Source organism: Delphinapterus leucas, chromosome 11 (genome assembly GCF_059928025.1).
Source record: "Delphinapterus leucas isolate spDelLeu-1000000601 "Yukka" chromosome 11, BTC_Dleu_Yukka2, whole genome shotgun sequence".
Taxonomy (NCBI): domain Eukaryota; kingdom Metazoa; phylum Chordata; class Mammalia; order Artiodactyla; family Monodontidae; genus Delphinapterus; species Delphinapterus leucas.
The window spans coordinates 57,104,405-57,128,858 of NC_143139.1; the positions used below are offsets into that span (position 1 = coordinate 57,104,405).

Below are 24,454 nucleotides of genomic sequence, written 5' to 3' on the forward strand. Positions count from 1 at the left end.
CCTCTGTAAAAGTTCTCTGAAGACTAATCTTTGAAACCTGTGGCTCCGAAATGAATCTTTGGAACCTGTCATTTCAGAGACCTGCGACATAATGAAATGTGTGAAATTCGAGCCAACACCTTCCAGCAGTTGTTTAGCCTCCGCTCTCTGTGAGTACTCTCTCTCGGCAGCTTCCCCAACATCGAGCACTTTTTATCTCTTTTGGGTCTTCCCCTAATATTTTCTTTTCACTGTATACTTGTACTGTTGGGCCTTTGTGCATGTATCTGCTAGGAGAAGGCAAATATTTTGCTCATGATCATTTCCAGGAACAGGTTCAAAAGCAGTAAATTTGCAATCTGCCCTCTGCCAGTCAGCAGACGTGAAACTCTGATAAAGAGGAAGGAGGCCAAGCTATTGAACTGCCTACAAAATGTGTTTCTGTTCCTAGCTGGGAAATGGCGGAGATTGTTCTGCCTGCAAAACCGGGGTGACCACACAGTTCTTCCTGCCTGTTTTTCTCTCCTGGTCAAACAGTTTTTCAATGTGAGTCTCTCTAAGTGCTTAAGAATCACCTGGAGGTGACTGTAAAAAATGCAGAGTCCAGGTTCTCACCTGCCTCATGAGTTAGACCCTCTGGAGTAGGGCCTGAGAATCGGTATTTTAACAAGTACACTAAGGTTTAAGCACAACTGTCCTGGAAAATGCTTCTGTTGCTCAGATGGCTAAGATTTGTAAATATTAAATTCCACTTTATGATTGAAAATACCATATATTTGACATATATTATAGATACTAATATATTATATAAATGTATAATATATTATATATTAATATATACTATAATAGATTATTATATATATTAATATATATTGAAAATACCATAAATACCGCTCCACTCTGATGTGCTTTGCACATTCTGTGCTACAGGACTCAACACTCAGCACTGCCATCAGGTAGACCACACACTACCTGAAAATACCATATATTAACCATAAGTTTAAAAAAAACGGTAACAGATTTTTTGTGCATGACAGATTTTTTTCCATCCCGAAACTGGATTTCTGTGTAATTTTGGTGAACGATGACGATATGTAATGTTTAAACTGCAGGATGGTGTTAAAAACCCTTTTTTTCCTAAAGTTTTTCTTAACATTTAAGAGACTATACCTTCATAAAATAATACCATTCCTCAAAACATTTTAAATTCACCTTGGAGAATCAGTTTCTCCCAAAAATTCACTTTGAAATTCATCTTGCTCTGAATTTAATTGTGTTGCCCTTTCCTTACTTTTGGTCTAAAATCGGCTTGTGAAGTTCTTTAACTTTTTAAAATAAATGTGAAACAAAGATATTGTACATTACCTACTTTTATTACCTGCCTTGTTCACCAGGTTGGAGTTCTGGCTCTTTCCAAAAGTTAGTTCTTTTTCAAATATATCAAAGGTCGATATATTTGATAACACTGTGTTGTACAATTGAAATTTGCTGAGAGTAGAACTTAAATATTCTTCACCAGACACCCATGGAATCACTCTCCTAGATCACTGTCATCACCCTCCTTACCGGACTTTCCACCATCAGTCTTTACCCATTCATCTCATTCTCCAAACAGAATCTTTCTAAAGTAGAAATTGAATCATGTTATTTCCCTGCTTCAAAAATCTTCTGTTATTCCCCTATTGTCTTCAATACCAAAACCAAACTTCCAAGCACCATCCTTCAGAATCTGATTCCAACCCCCTGGAACACCTTCATCTCTCACCCACCAGTTCCCAGTCCCTTGACACATGGACCATTGTTTCTCCTGGTCCTGTCACCCATTGGATTCCTCCCCACTCTTAACTTGCCCCTGTCCATCCCATAAGAACAACATCTCCTGCCTCTGAGCCCTCTCTACTCTGATGTGCTTTGCACATTCTCTGCTACAGGACTCAGCACTCAGCACCGCCATCAGGTACACCATGCGCGACCTGAAAACGACAAGAATTTTTTCATCTTCTTATCCCCAGCATCTAGTGCAGGGGGCAGGGCTTGCAACCCTCACTGGACACGTATTTGATGAGCAGCTCAACAGAAGACAGTCTCCTGCCCAATTCCCATTTGTAGCTTTCCCACTCCTTCCATGCCATTCCTTCCCCTCGTTCGCTGGAATTTTCTTTTGTTCTGCCATTGATGAAAGGAGAAAACTAAAAAGGCTTCCAGTTTTCCCCAGTTCAGGGGCCTTTCAAATGAGAATGTATATGTTCTGTGAATACCATTTATCCTAGGTAACTCAGGGGGCCCAACACCATGAATAAATTACTTTTCTGTGCTAGAGAAAAGTTGACAGTGATCACTTTCAGTTTCCTCAAATGTCTACACTTTAGTTCCCTTCTGAGTTATGAATTCTAAAAATACGAATTTTAAGTTCATTGCTCTTTTTCTAAAATGTGGAATTTCTTATTCCTGTAAAATTATCTACATTTCATTACATATATGTCTGTGGAGGGAAGGGGTGAGTGAATTTTATTTCTCAATAAATTGTAGATTTTGTTATCAAAGGCTTTTATTTCTAACATATGCTAGCCCCTCTCTTCTTCATTTCCCAGTTAAGAATTAAATGTCCAGGGGCTTCCCTGGTGGCGCAGTGGTTGAGAGTCCACCTGCCGATGCAGGGGACACGAGTCGTGCCCCGGTCCGGGAAGATCCTACATGCCGCGGAGCGGCTGGGTCCGTGAGCCATGGCCGCTGAGCCTGCGCGTCCGGAGCCTGTGCTCCGCAATGGGAGAGGCCACAACAGTGAGAGGACCGCGTACCGCAAAAAAAAAAAAGAATTAAATGTCCATTCTCTTTATTGGGAATTTTTTTTTTAAGTATCTCTGTGTTTCTCTTAAGGCCTGACATACATGGACAATGTACACAAATTTTTGTTGAGTTTCATTACATGTCCGGGGACATTTTATAACTTAAAATTTACTTGCCTGTCAGAGGAAGAGCCTCAGAAGTTCCTGTCTCTTCCAATTCCCTGACCCCTACTCATCTTAGAAATGCCCTAATAAAATTTTACAACCATGTTAAAGTCAACTTTTTAGCAAGAAGAGAGTAAAATCTAAAGTATCCACCTGAAGGATTTTCCTGGATTGATTTAAGCAAGGTTGCTTTAAAATTCTCTCTTTCATCATTTTATACTATTAATATCTGCCTCTGAAAGATGATTTGATAAGTTAATTGCTCCTGTCCTGAATGGAAATTACATTTTGTTAGAAGAATGAATATATATGGTAAAACTTCACACAGTCTTCTTTTATATAATCCTCTCACTTGCCTTTTTTTTTTTTTTTAATAGGAATTTAGCTTGGAACAAAATTGCCATTATTCACCCCAATGCATTTTCCACTTTGCCATCTCTAAGAAAGCTGTGAGTATTTCATGACTTGTTTATGGCATGTCTTTTAATAATTGGGCCCCATCTGATTAATCAAAAATGTTGGTTTTGCTGAAAAAGCCCGAGTGCACAGAATGCCCAGCCCTCAGTGTCTCCTGCACTGGAGCTGGATCACACCAGAAAGGAGCACCCCACTTCCCACCCCCCGCCCCTCCAAGGCCATGTGCGTCCTTATGTGGATAAATGACGATCTGGGTGACAGCTGGTTCTGGTGATTGAGGTGAAATTTTCCATTTTTGCTGAGCCATCAGGTGGAATGGACTAAGTAATCAGTTCAGTTCTAAAGGTCTTTCATTTTACAGTATGCCATCTTGACTAACAGAAAATCTTCCTGTCCATTTTTTCCCTCCCTTTCCATCTCTTGCTCTTTCCTCTCCCACTCTCCTGTGTCTCAGAGACAAAGAAGGAACTGGTCAGACAGAAGTTATGGCGAGAAGGAAGAAAATAAACCCCCAACAATGTTTTCCCCCTCGCCCCTAACTTGATCTAGTCAGCACCACTTTTCAAATTATGTGTAGCACCCTCCACTTGATTTTCGATGTCCCCATCTGGCAAAATTAAGCTGAATGTAGAAATTACAATTTGGGTGTGATTAAAACATTTTTCTCCTGCAATTCTGATGGTAAATAGAAGAGTTGTTCAGGAGCTAAAACCAAAATGGTTCCTTTTACCATTAAGAGGAAGGACCCTGCTTAGAAGTTTTTATGGAGCAGTTTAATCATCTTTAGGTTGCTTTTTTAACATAATCGTTTTATGCTAACACAGACTAAAAGCCAATTGTTGTTTGATGTTTTGCAGGGACCTATCATCCAACTGCCTGTCGTCTTTTCCTGTAACTGGGTTACATGGTTTAACTCACTTAAAATTAACAGGAAATCATGCCTTACAGAGCTTGATATCATCTGAAAACTTTCCAGAACTCAAGTGAGTTTGTCATTAAAACTAATAAGATACATTTGTGGTCATGTGAAACAATAGGCGTGTTATAGTGGTTTTCAAAATTTATGGGACTCTTTTGAATTGCATTTCATGCCTTCAAGTCCCCCACCCCTGGGGCATTGTTAGGACAAGCCCTGGAGTGGGAGAACGTGTCTTCCTGACCACACTTCCTTCCTTCTTCAAAGATGCCTCCTGGAACCACAGAGTTCATGGAAAGAGTTTGAAAACCATTGATCCGTGAGATACAAACTAGGACATGTAATTAAATAACATTATAACATAATTGTACTCCTGTTGACATGTTTAAATTCGTCTTGCTTATGTATATGTTCTAATAAAATGTACTAAATTAATATTTGTTTGAGGAAGTAATGCTCTTTAAAACCTGTTACACTTATTAGCGATAAAGTCCCTTGAAAGATTTTATATATATATATGTATATACACATATATATATATGTATATACACATATATATATTCTCTATATATATTAAACCACAGTACTTTTTACATACTTTAAAACCATAACCCCAAAAGAGAGTTTAGAAAATAAAAGAGAGGAAAAAATGTCTACAAATACCCTTAAACAAAGTTTTATGTTATTTCCTTCCAGATTTTGTTTCCAATGTATTTTTAATTGTTAGAATCACAGTACGTATACAAACTTATATCACCTTTTTGTCACTTTACGTTATGTCATACCATAAGCACTTTTTAATGGTGTTACAATTTTCCTAACAGTCATTTTTTAATGTTTTTATTATGGAAATTTTCAAACTCAAAAGTAGAGAAAATAATATATCCATCACTCAGCCTCAGCAACTGTCAACATTTCACGGCAATAATTTTTAATAACTCCGTTGTTATGAATAGCGCCGTAATCAGCATCTTTATGCACATAGTTAATACTTTAGGTTACTCATTAAGGCTAAGATCCACAGGCAGAATTATTAAGTGAAAGATGAGCACCGTATTTAACAATCTATTTCTTTAAGTGTGTGTTTTTGTTTGGTTTTGTTCATTCAAAGGGTTATAGAAATGCCTTATGCATATCAGTGCTGTGCATTTGGAGTATGTGAAAATGTCTATAAAATTTCTAATCAATGGAATAAAGGCGACAACAGCAGTGCAGATGACCTTCATAAGAAAGATGCGGGAATGTTTCAAGTTCAAGGTAAGAGCTGCTATGTCACTGTGAAGAAATTGTGTCTGAACGGGGCTTGAAAAGTCATCGAGCAGATCATCTGAACTCCAAACAAGTCCCTATGTAATCACCCCAGCAAGTTGAGGATCAATCCCACTTTTTAAAGATACTTAGAGAAAGAGAAAACTCCTTTAGGATTCATTCTAAAAAGTCATCTTTTCTCTAAGGGATTTCTTAATACTTATATTTACATTTAGATCCCTTTTAGCACATATTGTCCTCAGGGGTAAATATTAAAATTGTTAATCAATATTTTCATAAACTTTTTTGAGGGCCTTATCCCTGTGGATAACTTTTTCAAACATGCTTCTGCGCTTTTTTCTCCAGAAAATGCAATCTATTTTTATTCTTAAACCCCAGTGGGGAGTGGAGGATATAGACATTTTAGATGCCTCCATATTTCAGCAGAAGGGCTTAAGAATCCAACTTCTTATCCAACTAATCCTAAAACATTCTCCCCACCTACCCCCCACAAAGGCTAGCTGTCAGGAAAGTGAAATGAGATAATGTCTGTAAAGCACTTGGCTTTCCTTGAAGCAAGACCTGACTTAAATAGACAACAATGTACCTCAAACCACACCTGTGGTAATGAGGCAGTGCTCTGGGCAGCCCCCAATTTCCTTTCCCTGCCAACCTTGCAAGTTTGCACAGAGTCTAAATAGACTGGCTTTTCTTCCTTTGGGTCTTAATGATTTGTTGATTCCCAAGCAAGTACGATTCAGTCTGTCTGCACATTATCTTAACTTTTCTTCCTGCACACAGACCTGATTAAGGAGCTGATATTATAGCCCTTGGCTTTTTTATTTTAGGCTACAGCATATGTCTTGCTCTTGTTCTTGCTTTCATTTTTGCTTTATCTGCCTCACCCACCCTAATTTCTACTATATTTATTCAACCCTCCCCCCAAAAAATAAACAATTAGAGTGTCTACTGTGTGCCAGGCACTGTTCTATGCCCTAGAGGCACACAATGAACGAGAGAGACAAGGTTCTTCGTGGAGTTTATTTTCAAGGACAATGATTTGCAACCCTGGTCCATATATTGTAATCACACAGAAGCTTTTAAAAAACACTGGTGCCCAAACCTCACCCCAGACCAATTAAATCAGTAAGTGTGTTGGATCACAAAACTCCTGTTTCATGGATAGCTAATCCAAGCACCAGTTACTTGATTTGTCCTCTGTTAAGCAGAATTCCCCAGAAAGATTGAAACTTACTAATTCTCCCTCTTGTACTCAGAGAACACAGCTCAGAACATTTGCACTATAGCTATCTAAGTGTTAGAAAATTGGATAAAGTGGTTCTTCCACTGAATGGAGAGGCCCACGCTCTCTCTCTAATTTAGGTCAGTGCAATTTGGGGCCATCGTGAGCTCCAGGGAACAAGAACAGAATGAGAGAGCTTCGACGTTATGACAGGGAGTCCAGGGTTACTGTCCCTTGCCCCCAGTTCTGCTGAAATTCTGTCATATAGTAGCTTGAGTAGAACATCCCAAAGCAATTTTATAATAGACTTGCAAGAAAGCCCAGGGAAAAGTGGGATGTCTGACCCTCAGTTCCCTTTGTGACATTTCATGTCTCTAGGGCAATCCAGGACTCTCCTCCCTGGAAGTTGGTCCCTGAAAAGAGAGACAGAACTAATCATTCCAGAACTAATCGTTCCAGAACTTCTCATTCCTGCAGATGAGCGTGATCTTGAAGATTTCCTGCTTGATTTTGAGGAAGACCTGAAAGCCCTTCATTCGGTGCAATGCTCACCTTCCCCAGGTGAGAAAGGCATCAGAACTGCTCAGCAGCAGTACCCACCCTTAATTCTGAGGCCATCAGGGACATTTGGCTACACTTCAAGGCAAAATCTGTGCCATCTTTGCAGCTCATCAATATCCCACCGCATGGGGACCTTTAAAATACAAATGTTCGTTCCCTGGAGTTGGTCTCCATTCATAAATAGGATCTTTGTAGGAGACTTTTGATTCAGATTAATGGAAATGAAAGAACCAATCTTATAGTTAGAAGTATATGTAATTTTTAAAATAATATTAGCTATTTAGTCTGGTATGCAACAGTCTTGCTTCATGTAATCACTGATTTTTGACAGTGATTTCTTGTAAGTCTTCTCTAAATAGCTATTTGGTTAAAGCAAATAATAGTTTTAGAGATAAGTAAAAACTATATATATTATTCACTTAATTGTTTGTCCCATTCCCTGAAATAGGATAGACCAGTTGAAAAAACAAAAAGACAGCTGGGGAGGGTTGATATTTTATTTTCAACAATTTGATGGTTCCTTGCACCTAAACGTCAAATGTCAATCTAAACCTAAGACGACATTCTCATGAAATGCACCTTCATACTTCCTCTTCTAACATCACTGAGTATTTCCCTAGGATTCTCCTTCCCTGTTTACAGAACCTTTTTTGAAGCATTCTGGACAAATATCATAAAACGCCCAGGAGGGACTTCCCTGGTGGTCCAGTGGTTAAGACTTTGCCTTCCAATGCAGGGGTTGTGGGTTCAATCCCTGGTCGGGGAGAAAAGATCCCACATGCCTCCAGACCAAAACAACAAAACAAAAAAAATTTTGTAACAAACTCAAAAAAGACTTTAAATATGGTCCACATCAAAAAAAAAAAAAAACTTTATTAAAAAAAAAACAAAAACCAGAGATCTGACTTGTTACCTGGCCCTCACACTGCTGTATTTGGGGGACCTGAATCCAGTGATTTAAACTCCCCAGCTCCATTTCTCTGGGCATAGCTTGAAAATCTGGGCACCTGGTATATTCACCTTTACATTAAATAGTGGTTTAATAAAGTGGAGTGTGCCATAAGGGAACTGTGTGTTACCATGGCTGTTACTGGTCTCTATCTCTTGGTGTCCTAACAAGAGAAACAAAGAGGTAATTTGGCAAAAGTTGTGACCCTAATTTGATACCCAGTCTTTTTCTTCCTTGGACTTCTAGGCCCTTTCAAACTCTGCGAATACCTGTTCGGTAGCTGGCTGATCCGCATTGGAGTGTGGACCATAGCAGTTTTGGCCCTGACGTGTAATGCCCTGGTGACTTCAACCGTGTTCAGAGCCCCTCTGTACATTTCCTCCGTAAAACTGTTAATTGGGTTAATAGCCGTGGTGAACATGCTCACGGGGGTCTCCAGTGCTGTGCTGGCTGGCGTGGATGCCTTTACTTTTGGCAGCTTTGCGCAGCACGGTGCGTGGTGGGAGCAGGGTGTCGGCTGCCAGGTCGTCGGGTTTTTGTCCATTTTTGCTTCGGAATCCTCGGTTTTCCTGCTTACCCTGGCAGCCCTGGAGCGTGGGTTCTCTGTGAAATGCTCTGCAAAATTCGAAACGAAAACTCCTTTTTCCAGTCTGAAAGCAATCGTTGCGCTCTGCGCCATGCTGGCGGCGACCATCGCCGCGGTTCCTCTGCTGGGCGGCAGCGAGTACAGCGCCTCCCCGCTCTGCCTGCCGCTGCCCTTTGGGGAGCCCAGCGCCACAGGCTACATGGTGGCCCTCGTCTTGCTCAATTCCCTTTGCTTCCTCGTGATGACCATTGCCTACACCAAGCTCTACTGCAATTTGGAAAAGGGAGACCTGGAGAATATTTGGGACTGTTCTATGGTGAAGCACATTGCTCTGTTGCTCTTCACCAACTGTATCCTTTACTGCCCGGTGGCTTTCTTGTCCTTCTCCTCTTTACTGAACCTCACATTCATCAGCCCTGAAGTAATTAAGTTTATCCTTCTGGTGATTGTCCCCCTTCCTGCATGTCTCAATCCCCTTCTCTACATCCTCTTCAATCCTCATTTTAAGGAGGATCTGGGGAGCCTGGGAAAGCAAACCCACTTCTGGACAAGATCGAAACACACAAGCCTGATGTCTATTAACTCTGATGATGTTGAGAAACAGTCCTGTGACTCAACCCAGGCCTTGGTAACCTTCACCAGTGCCAGCAGAGCCTATGACCTGCCTTCCAATTCTGGGTCACCACCAGCTTATCCAATGACCGAAAGCTGTCATCTTTCATCTGTGGCATTTGTCCCATGTCTCTAATTAATATGTGAGAGAAAGTTTTCAAAAATTGAAAACCCAAAAATGTGAGGTTGAGTATATCAGAGCAGTAACTAAAAAGAGCTGAGTTGAAACTTGATTTAAAAAAAAAAAAAAAAAAACCTCTCAGTGTCAAAAAGCTGATAATTATTGATACAAGAGAGTGAAAAATAAGTCTAAATGCTGCTTATATAACTCGTTCAAGCTATACAACTCAGTCACACTCTTCAGGTAAGCCTAAAATATATATAAATATTTTAAAAACATTGAAATGTTCAAAAAATTCTCCATGATTTCAATTTAATTGTTTTTCAACTCACTTGCTTACGAAAGGGGTTTTAAACCAGAAAACCCCTTCATATATGGTTGGAGGTATTAGGAAAATAAGAGTTTTTAAATGGCCTACATTACTAAGTAATGGTTGTGACCAGTAGGATTTCATTTTAATGACCATGTGGAGATGTTTTAGTACTGCTTCACCTTTCCTCAGAAAGGATCCTTCCAGGTCACCAATACCCCTGTGAATGGATAACATAACGCACTATTAATTCATTCATAGTCACATCATTTTTAGAGATGCTAGATTTTATGTATCAGCACTAGATGATTCCACCCTCAGTGGAATAAAACTGCTTACAAATACTTTGAAAGGAAAATGAACTTAAATTCATAAATTGCCATGAAGGCAATGATGTACAGATGAGGTCTTGTCTAATTCATTTTTAACTCCTTGGTGCCCAGAGGTTCGAAGAAAACTCCATTGCCGGCAATGGACATTCGCAGAAAAGACGGTAAGCAACCTGGGATTATTTTCCCCCTGGGTGAGTGCACGTTTTTCACAGGAGGTTTTATCACTTGATTCAAACTGATGTGCATCATAAGGTAACAATCAAATGCAGACACAGCATAAACTAAATCCACTGACATAACTTCTCACAGGTACCTCTAGTAGCTTTAGCAACAATGTCTGAAACCACTTTTGACTCAACAGGAACTTGGTAATATATTATCCTGTTTATTTAGCTTGGTTTTAGCTATGTTGTCTTTGGATCAACCTACCTGATGTCAAGAACATGACTTCTCTGCTTATTCCATATTTAATACATGTGTTAGGTATTGTACAAGGCAAAATTATTAAATACTAAAGGTCAAAGGATTAATTAATAATTTCTATTATACTACATTAGCTTCACTACATCCAAACCAAAAGACTGTTAGGTAGATTTATTTTTATATAAGCATGTTTATTTTGATCAGATGTTTTAACTTGGAATTGAAAAAAATACATTTATGAGATGTTTTATAAGATGTGTAAATATAGAACTGTATTTATTACTATAGTAAAGATTCAGTAATACTAAGGACCATGATAATAAACCATGTACAGTGGCATATTCTTCCATATATATTGTGTTTCTCTGCCCATTTTCTTTAAATTCATTAACTGTATGTAATATATGTAAATGTATATAGTACTTGTAAATAGACTCCAAACTTGCTTTTCTATTAGGTACAAAATAAAAGAAATTTGTAATAAAATGTGTGACTATAAAACAAAATATTTTCAAGTGCTTTATTGATCCCATAGGCAAATACATGGTCTCCTAAATGTTTTGAGTTTTGAGGTTTAAATACATTTGCTATCTAAGTATTTGCACTTCAGTATTTTAAGTATTCTGGACTTGTCTTAAGAAGTAAATCTTTCACAAGAACAAATCAAAATATCTTTACCAACTCCTAGATTGTTTTAACTATGACTGATAAGCCATTTTTGTCATGACAAATGACTTGGTGAAGTTCACTTTCCCCAGTGATAGTTTGGACTTCATAGCCAGAATCTACTTCTTTTGCAATGTAAAAAGAAAAAAACACAATTAGAAAGAAATGCATAAATAACAAATCAACCCTAAAATCATTCAACATGAACATGAATTTTCCATAAATTTTTCCTTTAAAGAAAACATATTTTATGACCATGTCAAGGCCAAAAGATAAATACATGTGATTCTCGGGGCACAAAGAAATACACTAGTCCCCTTTAGTTCTCATCCCCCAAAACATAAGAAATGAAATGATTTTTCTAAACACCTAGTGCTAGACCCTCCCAGCTTCAATGATGATTCCTGCTCTGCCCGTACAAATTGTAAAATGAAACCATCAAGTAGTAGTTGAAGCCTCAGCATTACTGCTAAGATGAACCCATATCGACTGAGCACCTCCAGGGTACCTGGCACTGAGTTTCCCACCCATCCATCAGATATAATCACGTGCTTCAACCTAACCTACTTAACAGGCATCCAGTGGGATCCTACTATGCAGTCTACACTTTGTCTTCAGCTGAAACAAGGGCCATAACATAATCTCACTGCTCTTAATCTCATACCTCTTAGCCCAGGCAGCTGATACGAAAGTTGCCTCAGAAGCGGTGGATCTCAGTCTCTCTTCTCCACATACTTGCTTTTGGGTACCCAAAGTTAGGAACGTCCCGGCAGCCCACCCCTCCCTTTCTCTCCCACTCAAGAAAACGCAAGTCAGTGGTGTGACTTTTTTAAAGGAAAAAAAAAATCCACTCAGACTTATTTCTTTAAAAATCCACAAACTCTGGGCTTCCCTGGTGACGCAGTGGTTGAGAGTACAACTGCCGATGCAGGGCACATGGGTTCGTGCCCTGGTCCGGGAAGATCCCACATGCCGCGGAGTGGCTGGGCCCGTGAGCCATAGCCGCTGAGCCTGTGCATCCGGAGACTGCGCTCCGCAGCGGGAAAGGCCACAGCAATGAGAGGCCCACGTACCGCAAAAAAAAAAAAAAAAAAAAGATGTTGAACTCAGATTCTACACTGATTCATTCATTTCAGACACAAGTTCCAGCATGTTTGACCCTTGCAGCCTATTGAGGAGGATGATAACAAAGCTTTAGCTTGTCTGGGTTCAGAAACAGGTAGAACATACATGTTATAAGCTGGAGAAGCATTGTGGAATATTGTTCCTAACTCTAGCCACATTAGGACATCACTTCCCATTCTAGTTAGGATATATTAAGTGGGAACCTTAAAAACATGCTACTCCATGAGGACAGTGAATCTAATGATATGGGCTGGGGAAATGATAGTTCTTCAAGGAATAACTGAAAAAAAATGAGAATGTTTCACCTGGAGAAAAGGCTAAAGGAAATCATTTGAAATATTTGAATAATTGAAATTTATGAAGTACTTTCTTTCATAGCAGGCCAAAGAGTAAAATGATTAAGTCCAGGAATTTGCTGCCAGACAGAACTGTGTTCAAATCCTAGTCCTATGACTCTGTAGTAGTTGGCCAAGTTATTTTTCTCAGCCTCAACTTTCTCCTCAGTAAAATGGGAATAATACCATCAGCCTCATAGGATTAGGAGTATTAATAACTCAGTGTATAAAGTTCTCATTAGTACCTAGAATATAGTAAATATTTAATAAATGGTTACTGTTACTTTCCCAACAACCCTATGACATGAACAAAGTAGGACTTGCCATTTTGCAGTTGAAGAAACAGTGAGTCAAAGTATTTAAGTGACTCCCTAAGGTCAAAGATGAGGACCTAGTATTAAAACTTGCATTTTTATTTAATAGCACTTGAAAGGCAGTCATAGAGTAAGCTGAACTACTCTTTCAGAGAACAAGAACCAATTGGTGAGTAATTCAGGGAGACAGAGTTGGGTTTAATCTAAGTAAGATTCATTTATCAGAAGTCTTGGATACCAAAGAAAATCCATTATATTGAAGGAGACGTTAGATCAAATAATGGCTAACTTTTCAATTCTCAATGTTTTAGCTGAATTCTTGTGTTAGTCTTCTTAGAATGTGTGATATTGTGATTTATAATAAGAAATATATAGTTGGTCTTGTTACCCATTCCTGGCACATAGCTTCTAAAACTCTTGGAATTTCCTAAGTGAGGAGAGCCCTGAAGGTGTCTTTTGTTATGTTAACGAGGTGACTTTGGGGAAGTCCCTACTGATCTAAGGATGGGGGCCAGTTGCTGTGGGAACCAACCCTGAGATTAGAGGGTTGGAACTTTCAGTCCCACTCCCGCCTCACCCCCAGTCACCCCCTTACCCTGTCCCCAACCTCCTGGGAAGGGAGAGAGGCTAGAGATTGAGTTCAATCACCAATGGCCAGTGATTTAATCAATCAGTCTGTGTAATGAAGCTTCCATAAAAATCCAAAAGGTTGGGGTTCAGAGAGCTTCCAGGTTGGTGAACATGTGCAGATCTGGGGAGAGGGTCTGGAGAGGGCATGCAAGCTCAGAGCCCTTTCCACATACCTTGCCCTATGCATCTCTTCCACCTGGCTGTTTCTGAGTTATAAACTTTTATAATAAACCAGTCATCTAGTAAGTAAAATGTTTCTCTGGGTTCTGTTAGTCACTCTAGCAAATGTATTGAACTCCAGGAGGGGGCCTTTGGAACATTCCACCCATAGCCAATTTGTCAGAAGCACAGGTAACAACTTGCTATATGTACCACATCTTCTTTATCCATTCATCCGTTGATGGGCTCTTAGATTGTCTCCATATCTTGGCTATTGTAATTAATGCTGCAATGAACATAAGGGTGTATATATCTTTTCAAATTAGTGTTTTTGTTTTCTTTGAATAAATACCCAGAAGTGGAATTGCTGGATTATATAGTAGTTCTATTTTTAACATTTTGAGGAACTTTCACAGTGGCTGCACCAATTTACATTCCCACTAACAGCACATGAGGGTTCCCTTTTGTCCACATCCTCTCCAACACTTATTTCTTGTTTATTCTAAAGGTGTGATGTGATATCTCATTGTGGTTTTAATTCGCATTTCCCTGATGATTAGTGATATTGATGATAAATGATGTATTCAGAGTTTTTCCTCTGAATACCTCTGTAATGAAGAAGAAAAATTTTAAAGAAAAATTTTTTTTTTTTGGCCATGCCACATGGTATGCAGAACTTAGAGCCCTGGTCGAACCCAAGCCTCCTGCAGTAGAAGCGCAAAGTCTTAACCACTGCCAGGGAAGTCCCTAAATATTTTTTATATAGGAACTGGAGGCATCTATCCCAGCCAAAATTCCATGGAGATGGGCAACAATAGCTATTCTATACAATTTTTTTTCAGTTTTAATAGTTTATATAGACAATGGGAGGTGAAGTGGGTTGGGTTCATCATATGCGCGGTTCAGTGTGAGAGACTGCAAAAAGATGCACAGAGCTGATCAAGAAGCATATGGCACCACCTGAAGCAGAATCTGCAGGCCTGTTGATAAGAGGAGTTGCAAAAGTTTTCCCAACATTTGGTTATATTCATCACTCATTGTGGCCAACCTTTGATGTAGGAAGGTTAGTACGCGGGCAAGTATGGCCTGTTTAGAGGAGTCGGTTTGACTATTTTCAAGTAAAACATCCCTTCCCCACTTTTGATGCAATTATGAATTAACTGCTGAGAGTGTTCTGCATCCAATTTTTTGGAATATAAAGGCAATCTCAAGTGAATAGGTGTTCTTTGCTTCCATATTCCCCTCTTTTCCCCACCAATTAGGACTAAAATCCATTTCTGCTTGGATCAGTAGCTCTTGAAGTTTAAATATGGGTATGAGATCTGCAAGCCAAACATTGTTTCAGTACCCTCCTCTCCACAGAGACTGAAGACACTCCCAGCTATACAAGCTGCACCTGGAGTAGCCAGGGTCCAAGATGGCCTATCAATGACCTCCACCTGCTGATATTCACACCCTTGTGTAATCCCCTACCATATTGTACCAAGGTTGGTCTGTGAGACCAACATATGGCAAAGGTGATGGTGTGTCATTTCCATCGTTAGATTATGAAAGGCTGCAACGTCCACTTTTAGTGCCCCCTCTCTGTCTCTTTCCGCCTGTCTCTGTCTCTCTCCCCTGGCTCACTCGCTCTGGGAAAACCAGCTGCCATTCCATGAAGCCACTCATGCAGTCTATGGATACATACATGTGGTGAGAAACTGAGGCCTGCAAACAAGTATGTGAGCAAGCTTGAAAGTAGATCCTTCAGCCCTAGTTAAGCCTCAGATGACTGACTGCAGCCCCTGTCAACAGCTTGATACAGCTTCATAAGAAATTCTGAGCCAAACCACCCAGCTAAGCCACTCCTGGATTCCTGACCCACAGAGACAGTGATAGAATAGTTTGTTGCTTTAAGCTGCTTAGCTTTGGGGTAATGTGTTATACAGCAATACATAACTAATCTAACTCTCCTTTATTCACAATAAACAAGGAGTTATCATTCACTAAAATTTCAGGACCACTTAAAAGATTTAAAACTTGGGGAGCCAGAATTACTCCTTAGCATCAGTGTTAGTGTGAAGAACACTGATAGGATGTAGATCAATGGTTAGTGCTACATTTCTGTGCTTGGTAGGCACACACCTCAAATGAGACAGAGCCTGAAGAAAACTATGCTACGTGTATCCACTGTATTCCCAACATTTAGATGTTCCAGTGATTTGGGACCACATTCCTGCATTCTTTTGTATTTCAAACAATGAAATCCATGCGTTTTTCTCTAGCCTTGACCAGTGCTTCCCAAATTTTAATGTGTGTAAAATCATACAGGGATCTTATCAAAACGTAGTCTCCAGTTCAGTAGGTCTGGAGTGGGCCCTGAGATTCTGCATGTCTAACAAGCTTCCAGATGTTCCTGATGCTGTAGATCTAGAATCACTCTGAGGAGAAAAGGCCTAGATCACTGTAATCTCTTTAGTACATTTCCCACAGTAGGGAATTTCCAACTTTTTAAAAGCCATAGTTTCCTTTCATCTCTTTGCAAGTGCTATCCCCATCCGTCAGCACCATTTTGTTTCCAAACCTTCAATGGAACTTTATTTGCCAAATAAATATAGGTCCAAAGTAGCTTGATATTATATATATATATATATATATATATAAAATGGAGCATTACTCCACTTTCTTTGTCCCAACTTGTTCTTCAGGTCTTAATTACTCTCGGGAATTGAAAGTAATTAGACCCCCCAACCACAAGCCTTCTCTAGTTATACTGAAATGCTGCCCTAACCCACATTTCTGAGGCTTCTTCCCTCAAACTGCTTCTATAATCTCACATCTGCTACGGAAGGCTAATGTTATTGAGTATTTAGCGTTCCAGGGACTGGCCTAAGCCCTTAACCTGTATGATCATATTATCCTCACAACCTCAAATAAGATATATAAATGCTAGTTTTAATCTCCTCTTACACAAGAAATGTTGGCTTAGAGGAGCGAACTTTCCCAAGGGTATGTAGCCAGGCGTTGAACGCAAATTAAAGAGACCTTAAGCATTATTGTGATAGTTGTCTCTGAATTTTCAGTCTTCTCAGCCCTACCCCCTACATATCTAAATATGCAACTTTCTTGCTTTCCATTCTTCCATACTTCTCAACAAGTTACTACTTAAGTTGCTTAATTCATGTGGCTCTAAGAACATACTCCATCTTCTGTCTTCAGTGTCTTAATCAGTGATGCAACTTAATGATCTTCAGACATAGGTCCACAAATGTTAGCTGAATTTGGTTAACTTACTGTGTTGTCAGAAGACAACTCTACTGAATCTCAGAAGCTCAATTTAATAAAAGGTATGTGGGGCAGGTGGAGGTAGTGATGAGAATAAAAAATTTTAAATACCTGAAAAATCTAGGGGTATCTGATTTCAGACACAGTGAATCCTGCTAGCACCAGAATCTCTTTCCCCATCTCAGTTCCGTGTTCCTCCTGGACCTCATTCCCAATGGGCTTTCACGTTGCTTCTGAAGTAGTTCCAGGCTGCCACAGTTCCAGGCTTACGTTCTACTAGTTTAGTAACAACAACAAAGAGCCTCCTTCTCAGTAATTCTCCCAAAGGCCCCAGGATTGCTTCTCAGTGAACCAACTTGTCACTTTAGAGGTTGTAGGTTTCCAACTAAGGGCATGCACTCAGAAGTCCACTTCCCGGGTTTGTCATTTACTGGGTCTCAGTTGAGTTACCTAACCTGTTGTGACTCAGTTTATCATCTATAAAATGGGGATTTTAACAATATCTCATGGGGCTGATATAAGAATTTAAATAAGTTAATCAACCTCAAGCACTTAGAACAGTGTCTGATATAGACTAAGGCCTCAACTAAGCATTAGTTATTAAATGCCCATCCCTGAACCTACTTTAATCAGCTAAGTCTGGGAAATGTACTTTGTTTTCCTATTCCAAACTAAAGATTTATAGAGTAGGATTATAAAACTGGAAGGGATTTTAGTGGTTCACCATTAGTTTTATTTAGAGATCAGAACTAGGTTCAAGCCACTAACCTCATTCTATAGTCTGTTTACTCTAATTTGATGGTGTGGGAGAGATGTTTAGCTGTCCCCAAATATGTATTCTATGCTTCATCCTTGAATTTTTGCTGTCCACATAGCCACCTAAATAAAGACTACATTCCCCAGCCCCCTTGCAGTGGCCAAATGTCAGAAGAATGGGACAAAAGTGGATATGGTTATATTTAACTTCTATGAAGTACTCTTAAGAGAGGAAGTTTGTCTTTCCTTGTTTTTCCTTCCTGCTAAACAGAATGTGAACAGAAGGCCTGGGACTGGAAAAGCCATCTTGAACCATCAGGACCACGACACTGCTGTGTGCAATTCAGAAAAAGGCCCACCCTCCCCATAGAACTTGGTGTCCAGGTGGTCCCTTTTTGTGAATTAGAAAAAGACCCTCCTTCCTCCAGACCGACTCAACCAGTGCCCTAGGATGCCTGATAAGCTAGCCGATCATGGGCTTTGACCATGTGCAGGACATGACAAGCAGAACCATATGTGGCAGCTCTCTTGGGAACAGTGATCACACAAGACAGAAGGTGCCTAGGCCCTCTATCACCAGGGAGTGCCACACTGCCTGGATTTTTACTTAAGAAACTTTTCTTCCTTCCTTCCTTCCTCCCTCCCTTCCTTCCTGCCACATCGCCTAGATTTTTACTTGAGAAATTTTCTTCCTTCCTTTTCTCTTCCTTCCTCCCTTCCTTTCTTTCCTCATTTCTTTCTTCCTTCCTCTTTTTCTTTCCTTTTTTCTTTCTTTTTTGTATTTATAGCCAATTTTACATTTTTATTTTTTTGCATAATTTTATTATTTTTTAATAGTTGATTTACAATGTTGTGTTAGTTTCAGGTGTATAGCACAGTGATTCAGTTAAATATCTATACATATACATATTTTTTTAGATTCTTTTCCCTTATAGGTTATTACAAAATATTGAGTACAGTTCCCTATATTATACAGTAAGTAGGTCCTTGTTGGTTATCTAAGCCACTGCTATTTTCATTTGCCAGTCCTAACATAGGAGGCTCATTTACAATATATTGGAAGCCCTGGATTTTACTCTTGGCTATTTCTACTCAGACTCTCCTCTCCCACCCCCCGCTAGATCACATTGCTTTTATTCAGTACTGCATTAATCAGTCACCAAAAGTCAATGCTGCCAATTATCTCCTGCTTTACGTTCTGTGATTTTTATCTCTTTCCACCACTGGGACCAGAGCTCCCACCAGATTTGGCCTCATTACAATAAAAAGTAAAATCATAGTTAAAAATAAGGTAATTCTCTACTCTTAAGATTATGTTCCTGGAGGGCTGTCTTCCAGCTTGGGGATCATGCAAACTTTATGCAATTTCTCTTGCCTGATTAGGTCATTTTATTACTTCTGCCTGGAAGCATAAGTAAGCTTAAATTGGTCAATACTGCCATGCCCTTTATAAGCAATTCCAATAAAAAAGTATGGAAAGTGGCTTGGATTACTGTCTACTCTTTGCACTTAAACGAGCAACGAATGCTCTTTCTAGACCCATCAACAAGTGAACACTGAGTCCCGAATTAAGGAGTGGTCTTTATCCTCCATTACACCATAAAAAGAGCCCACCCAACATGCTGAGAATCCTCAGAACTGAAAAATAGAGTCTTCATATTGACCCTTTTGACTTAAAAGTTAAGACCATCTGCTAATGGATTGTCTTACCTGTTATTTTAGGCAATAACACCAGGAATGAACCACTGAATTTAGATGACAGTGATCCCCGTTGTGTTTTTTAATTAGACAGCAATTAACTCATGCTTGACTATTGGTAGAGTCATATGCTCCAACTGATGGCAATGAAATTATGTCCAAAAAAAGCAAATTGTTATTTTATAGCATCTCTTTGCCCTCAAAATTTTGGAAAATGATCCCAAACTCAAAATATATATTTTTTAAAGATAACTTCTATTATATGATCTCTCAACACCCCTGAGGTAAGTACTCATATTTCCATATTTTGTATATGTAGAAACAGACAAGAAGCAATGAAATGTCCTGTCATGATTACACAGCTAGTGGGAGCTAAATCTAATATCCAGATCTTTTAGATATGCTTTTTTCATTACAATGGTTCACACTCCTCTATTTCTTTGTAGCTCCATTTCAACCAGCATAAAGTGCCAAATATATCCACAGGCAGTCTCATAATTTTGACTGTAGGATGTGCCAAGCTGAGTGTTGGTTCTGGCCTTGGCAGGAGATGTCCTGATTACCTCCATTAATGCAAACAGCTCACCAACTCCTCTATCACCCTTCCTAATTGGTTCAGCTCCCTTAGGCTGCTGGCTATTATTCTCTTTCATAAGTCTTACATCACTAGGTAAGAACATTTGCAAGGCTTAATTTGCTTGACAGACCAAACAACATTGTAAACCCACCTTTGATTTTGGCTGAATTGATATTCAATCTTGAAGCTTTAAAATGACCAAGTAAAGGACAAATGCAGTATATTCTCTTTTAGAACAGCTGCGCAAATAGCTTTCATGTTTGGATTTGGGCTTTTACTTCATACATTGAAGGTGCCCTTGAAGAATCATATGTTTCTGTTTTGGGTGGGCTCCAAAACTTACTAAAAAGCTTTGCATAAAAGCAAAATATTCATAATTCTATGTGGTAGCTGTGATACAACAGACTTATATTCTTAACAGTCTATTCACTGTCTTCTATGCAGTTGTGTCTTTAAACTGGAGGAAAAAATTCAGACCCACCAGCACTCGCCATAAAGTCACATCACTCGCCATAAAGTCACATCACTTAAGACCAATCAAATTGGCCTTGAATATTTCAGATCTTCTGCTTTCTTGTTGAAAACAGGAGGCATATATTCCTTCTAAGTTCATGCAAAATTTTTTCCTCCCCAAGTGAATTATTTTATTCCTGGCATTACTGAGTTCCACGTCAATTGAAACATTTTTGGAACTGGGCTAAAATATGTCATTTGGAAAAATCAGTTTAAAGCACTGAAGACTAGGCCATCTCCAGGTAGTTCTTCTATATAAATAGAAAAATAACCATGATTCATAACAGAGCCACAGAATACACCTTATAGCCTTGGCTGGGAATGAAACAGGGCTCTCTGCAAGTTGCAGATACTAGTAAATGTTCAAAGTAGCATTTTATTCATACGTTACCCAAAGTTAGGGAAAAAAGAAAGGAAAACACTAGTAGCAGCAGTTGTAACTCCAATTTGACTTTCTATGTCAAGGCTTTTTAAATTGGGCCTGATAAGACTGACTCCTACTCAATCATGCTCATATGGATTTAGAAGCACAATATGCCTCAAGAGGTCTCTCTTCTGGACCTGTGTGGCTGCTATGGAGTCTCACATGTCTTACAGTGTCATCATGTCTAACAAATTGTCAGTTGTGCATAATTAGCACAAAGCCAGAGAAGGTTTTTAGGAAAGGAGCTTCAAGATGGCGGAAGAGTAAGACATCAAGATCACCTTCCTCCCCACAAATACATTAGGTTTTTAAATATTCACAGGTTTTTAAACAGTGCAAATCATCCTCCAACATTTAGGTGTAAGTGCCACATAATTTTTGAAAACAGTATTACCTGCCTCAAGTTTTCATCCATTTTATGACTTAGCCAATAATCCACTTCTATCTGGGAAGACTTTCCCAACCTCCAACCCCAAATTTGGAGCCCCCCTTGGAAATGCTTCCTTGGCATATACTCTTCTGTTCTGTTAGACTAAGGGACCTCTATTCATCCTTGTGTTGAGAGTGTCTTAGCACAGTGCTCAAATTGATTCTGGAATGAAAAAATGCCTGACTCTCCACTATGGGGCCTCTGAAAACATGTTGTTGGGTCCCTCTTGTCAAGGTCACTGAATGAAAAGTGGAGACAAATTCAATAGCCGTTTCACCATCTATGAAAGACAGACACAGCTTTCTAATATCTACCTCAAAGATGTCAGAGAGAAAAAAATGAAAAGCTCTTTACACATTTAATGCAGATATCTCAATCAAGTAGTACTCAAAAAGTATCACCTAACGATCACTGAGGAAGGCTATGTGAGTGGTGGTGGAAGATGGGAATGAGAGTAGGGTGGGGCCACACACCCTTAGGTGGCTGTTCACTGGCCCCTGAAACAGTGAGCACACAACTGAAGAACACCTGCAGAAAGTGAGGACATATTTTGGTGGTATATGGAATAGAGCCCTAAAAAAATTTCTTTTAATTAACAAAAACAAACTCTTTTTCAGCTCAGCTCTATGACCTACATTAAAAAGTACCATGACTTGGAAAGATAGAGACCCAATTGTGAAATTGTGAGGGACAAAAAAGAATATAAAAAATGTTCCTTAGAAGCCTACCTTTTCTTGAAAAGCTCTTGTTCCAAAATGCTCTGTATGATGGCTGTTAATTTGTACTGAGGGGCAATGATACATTTGCAGGCATAATCCCCAAACCTGCAAGGTCACTAAAATCATATTTCCCCATTCTTCCCTCGCACTAATGTTAACAGAGAGATATGAAAGCAGACTTAAGGGAATTATGACCTATCTGTGAAAACATGACAGCTTTCAGCAAGAATATTGGTCCTGCTTTGTATTATAGCCACATGTTCCTACTTTTTCAACAACCTTGAAAAATAAATATTTAAACTCCAATCTTCAATAAAGTCCCTCAACATTTGTTGTCAGCTTTTGCTTGTCTGCTTAGTGCCTTTGGTTCTTAGATGTTGCACCTGGAGATTCTTGCTTGCTTTATGATGTAGGTTTATAAGCCCTTTAATTGAAAGCAAACCGCCTTAGATAAGCCAGTGACAACAATGTTACAAGGTCCACTTTCCGTTAAAAGGCAAATAGAAATATTAGGCTGTTCTCTAAAATGAAGAAAAACACATAAAAATACACTGCAATCTGCCACACCACTTCCTTTATTGGAGATAAAACCCCATGGCCTAAAATGCCTCTTTTGTGTTTTTCCCCCCCTGACAGGAGTGGGAGAGTGTAAGGAACTACAGTTCTCAATGACTAATCTTTTCTCACTGTATAACATTTCTTTGCCCAAAGAAAGACTTTAGTCATAATGTTAAATATTATATTCATGTTACTATAATAACTATCAACTTTCACCCCAAGTTTTGTTTAATATTCCAATTATTACTTGTTCAAAGCACTTCATTAAAAAGAAAGTAAAAGTGAATATGGAAGGATGACAGGAACATATACCTCACTCATAAGCAGTGCTTGCTATTCTTTTGTGGAGGTTAAAGTGAGTCTGTAAAATGACAGGAAGAAAAGGTGACATTATCTTTAAGGCAATATAATTTCTATAAGATAGCTTCATGATTTTAAGTAGCAATACGACAACTGATCAAAAAGGAAACAGCTGCTTAACATATGCTAAGGCCTCTGCCTGCATGACTGTGAGCATGTGAACTGGGACCTCTGGAGCTGTCACAATTTACAGCCTGCATGGCTGGATCTTGCAGTTGCATTCTTTTTTTAAAAAAAGAGACAAACGTTACTGCTGATGGAATTGTTAATGCAACAAATGGTAGGTTTTAGTTAGAATTTACAAAAATTCAGCAGTCTCCAAAAAACTATTGAGACATTTCAATTAATACCAAAAATATTACACTATGGGGAGACAGACTGGAAATATTTTTCCAAGCACCTAACAGTGGTTTTCAAATAATCAGGGAAGGAAAAGCTTTCAAGGTTGAATAGTTAAATGCATACAATGGGGGAATACCCCTCTGGGATTACTATCTTCCACCCAAGTTTCTTTGGTTTTAGATAGAAACCATATAGCCTCTTTTTGGTTTAATGAAAGACGCTAGACAAATGGGTTCTGTTCTTGACCTCACCAAACAGCACTTACTAGCTAAATATGCACCGTCTGGTAGGCACATTAGTAGAGCATCAAAACATGGCTTTATTTTAACTAAGCATTATAAAAATGTACAGATGTACAAATGTGCCTAGTATTTCATGGGGCTGTTGCTCTGTCTTCAACAATTAGATTGCATTGTAGCTGTAAGACCAGATTTGTGGCAGTGTGTGTCATTAACAATTTTTCTACCAAGCACAAATAACCCACTACAGACTGAAAACAAAACAAAGCAAAATAAAAACAAAGTCACCTTTACATTTGGTCATATTGATATTCAACGTAAGACCGCATGTCACTAAGCAAATCATTCAAACTATAGTTGGGAGATACTTTCTAAACCCCGTGGTCGTAAGAACAAGGAATTGAATGATAGTGCAAGCCTATCTGTTCACTGTCCTCAAAATAGAACAGGACCCATCTTCTCGTGAATTTAAAAAGACACTGAAATGTTTTTATGGGAAAGCAGTTCAAAATAAGAAGTACTGATATAGTTATAGTGAATATCCATATCTCCTACTTCAACCCTTTCCCACCGGAATGTGAAAAGTGAATAAAGACAGCAACATTTTTCAAAAAGTTAACTTATATTAAAAATATTTTTATAAACAATTTTAATACTACAAAGTAGTATTGCAATACAAAGCAGTTCAAATATTAAC

At 39.0% G+C, this 24,454-nt stretch overlaps 1 protein-coding gene across 1 annotated transcript in view; it reads left to right on the forward strand.

Annotated features, from left to right (window-relative positions):
* The window catches only part of LGR5 (leucine rich repeat containing G protein-coupled receptor 5), a 119,089-nt gene extending 109,366 nt beyond the window's left edge, over positions 1–9,723 (forward strand). The window contains 6 exon segments of the mRNA XM_089921039.1: positions 78–149; positions 3,308–3,379; positions 4,205–4,330; positions 5,375–5,520; positions 7,232–7,315; positions 8,511–9,723. Coding sequence (XP_089777165.1) covers positions 78–149; positions 3,308–3,379; positions 4,205–4,330; positions 5,375–5,520; positions 7,232–7,315; positions 8,511–9,598 — 1,588 coding nt within the window. The 3' untranslated portion in view covers positions 9,599–9,723.
* Positions 9,724–24,454: the final 14,731 nt, after the last annotated feature.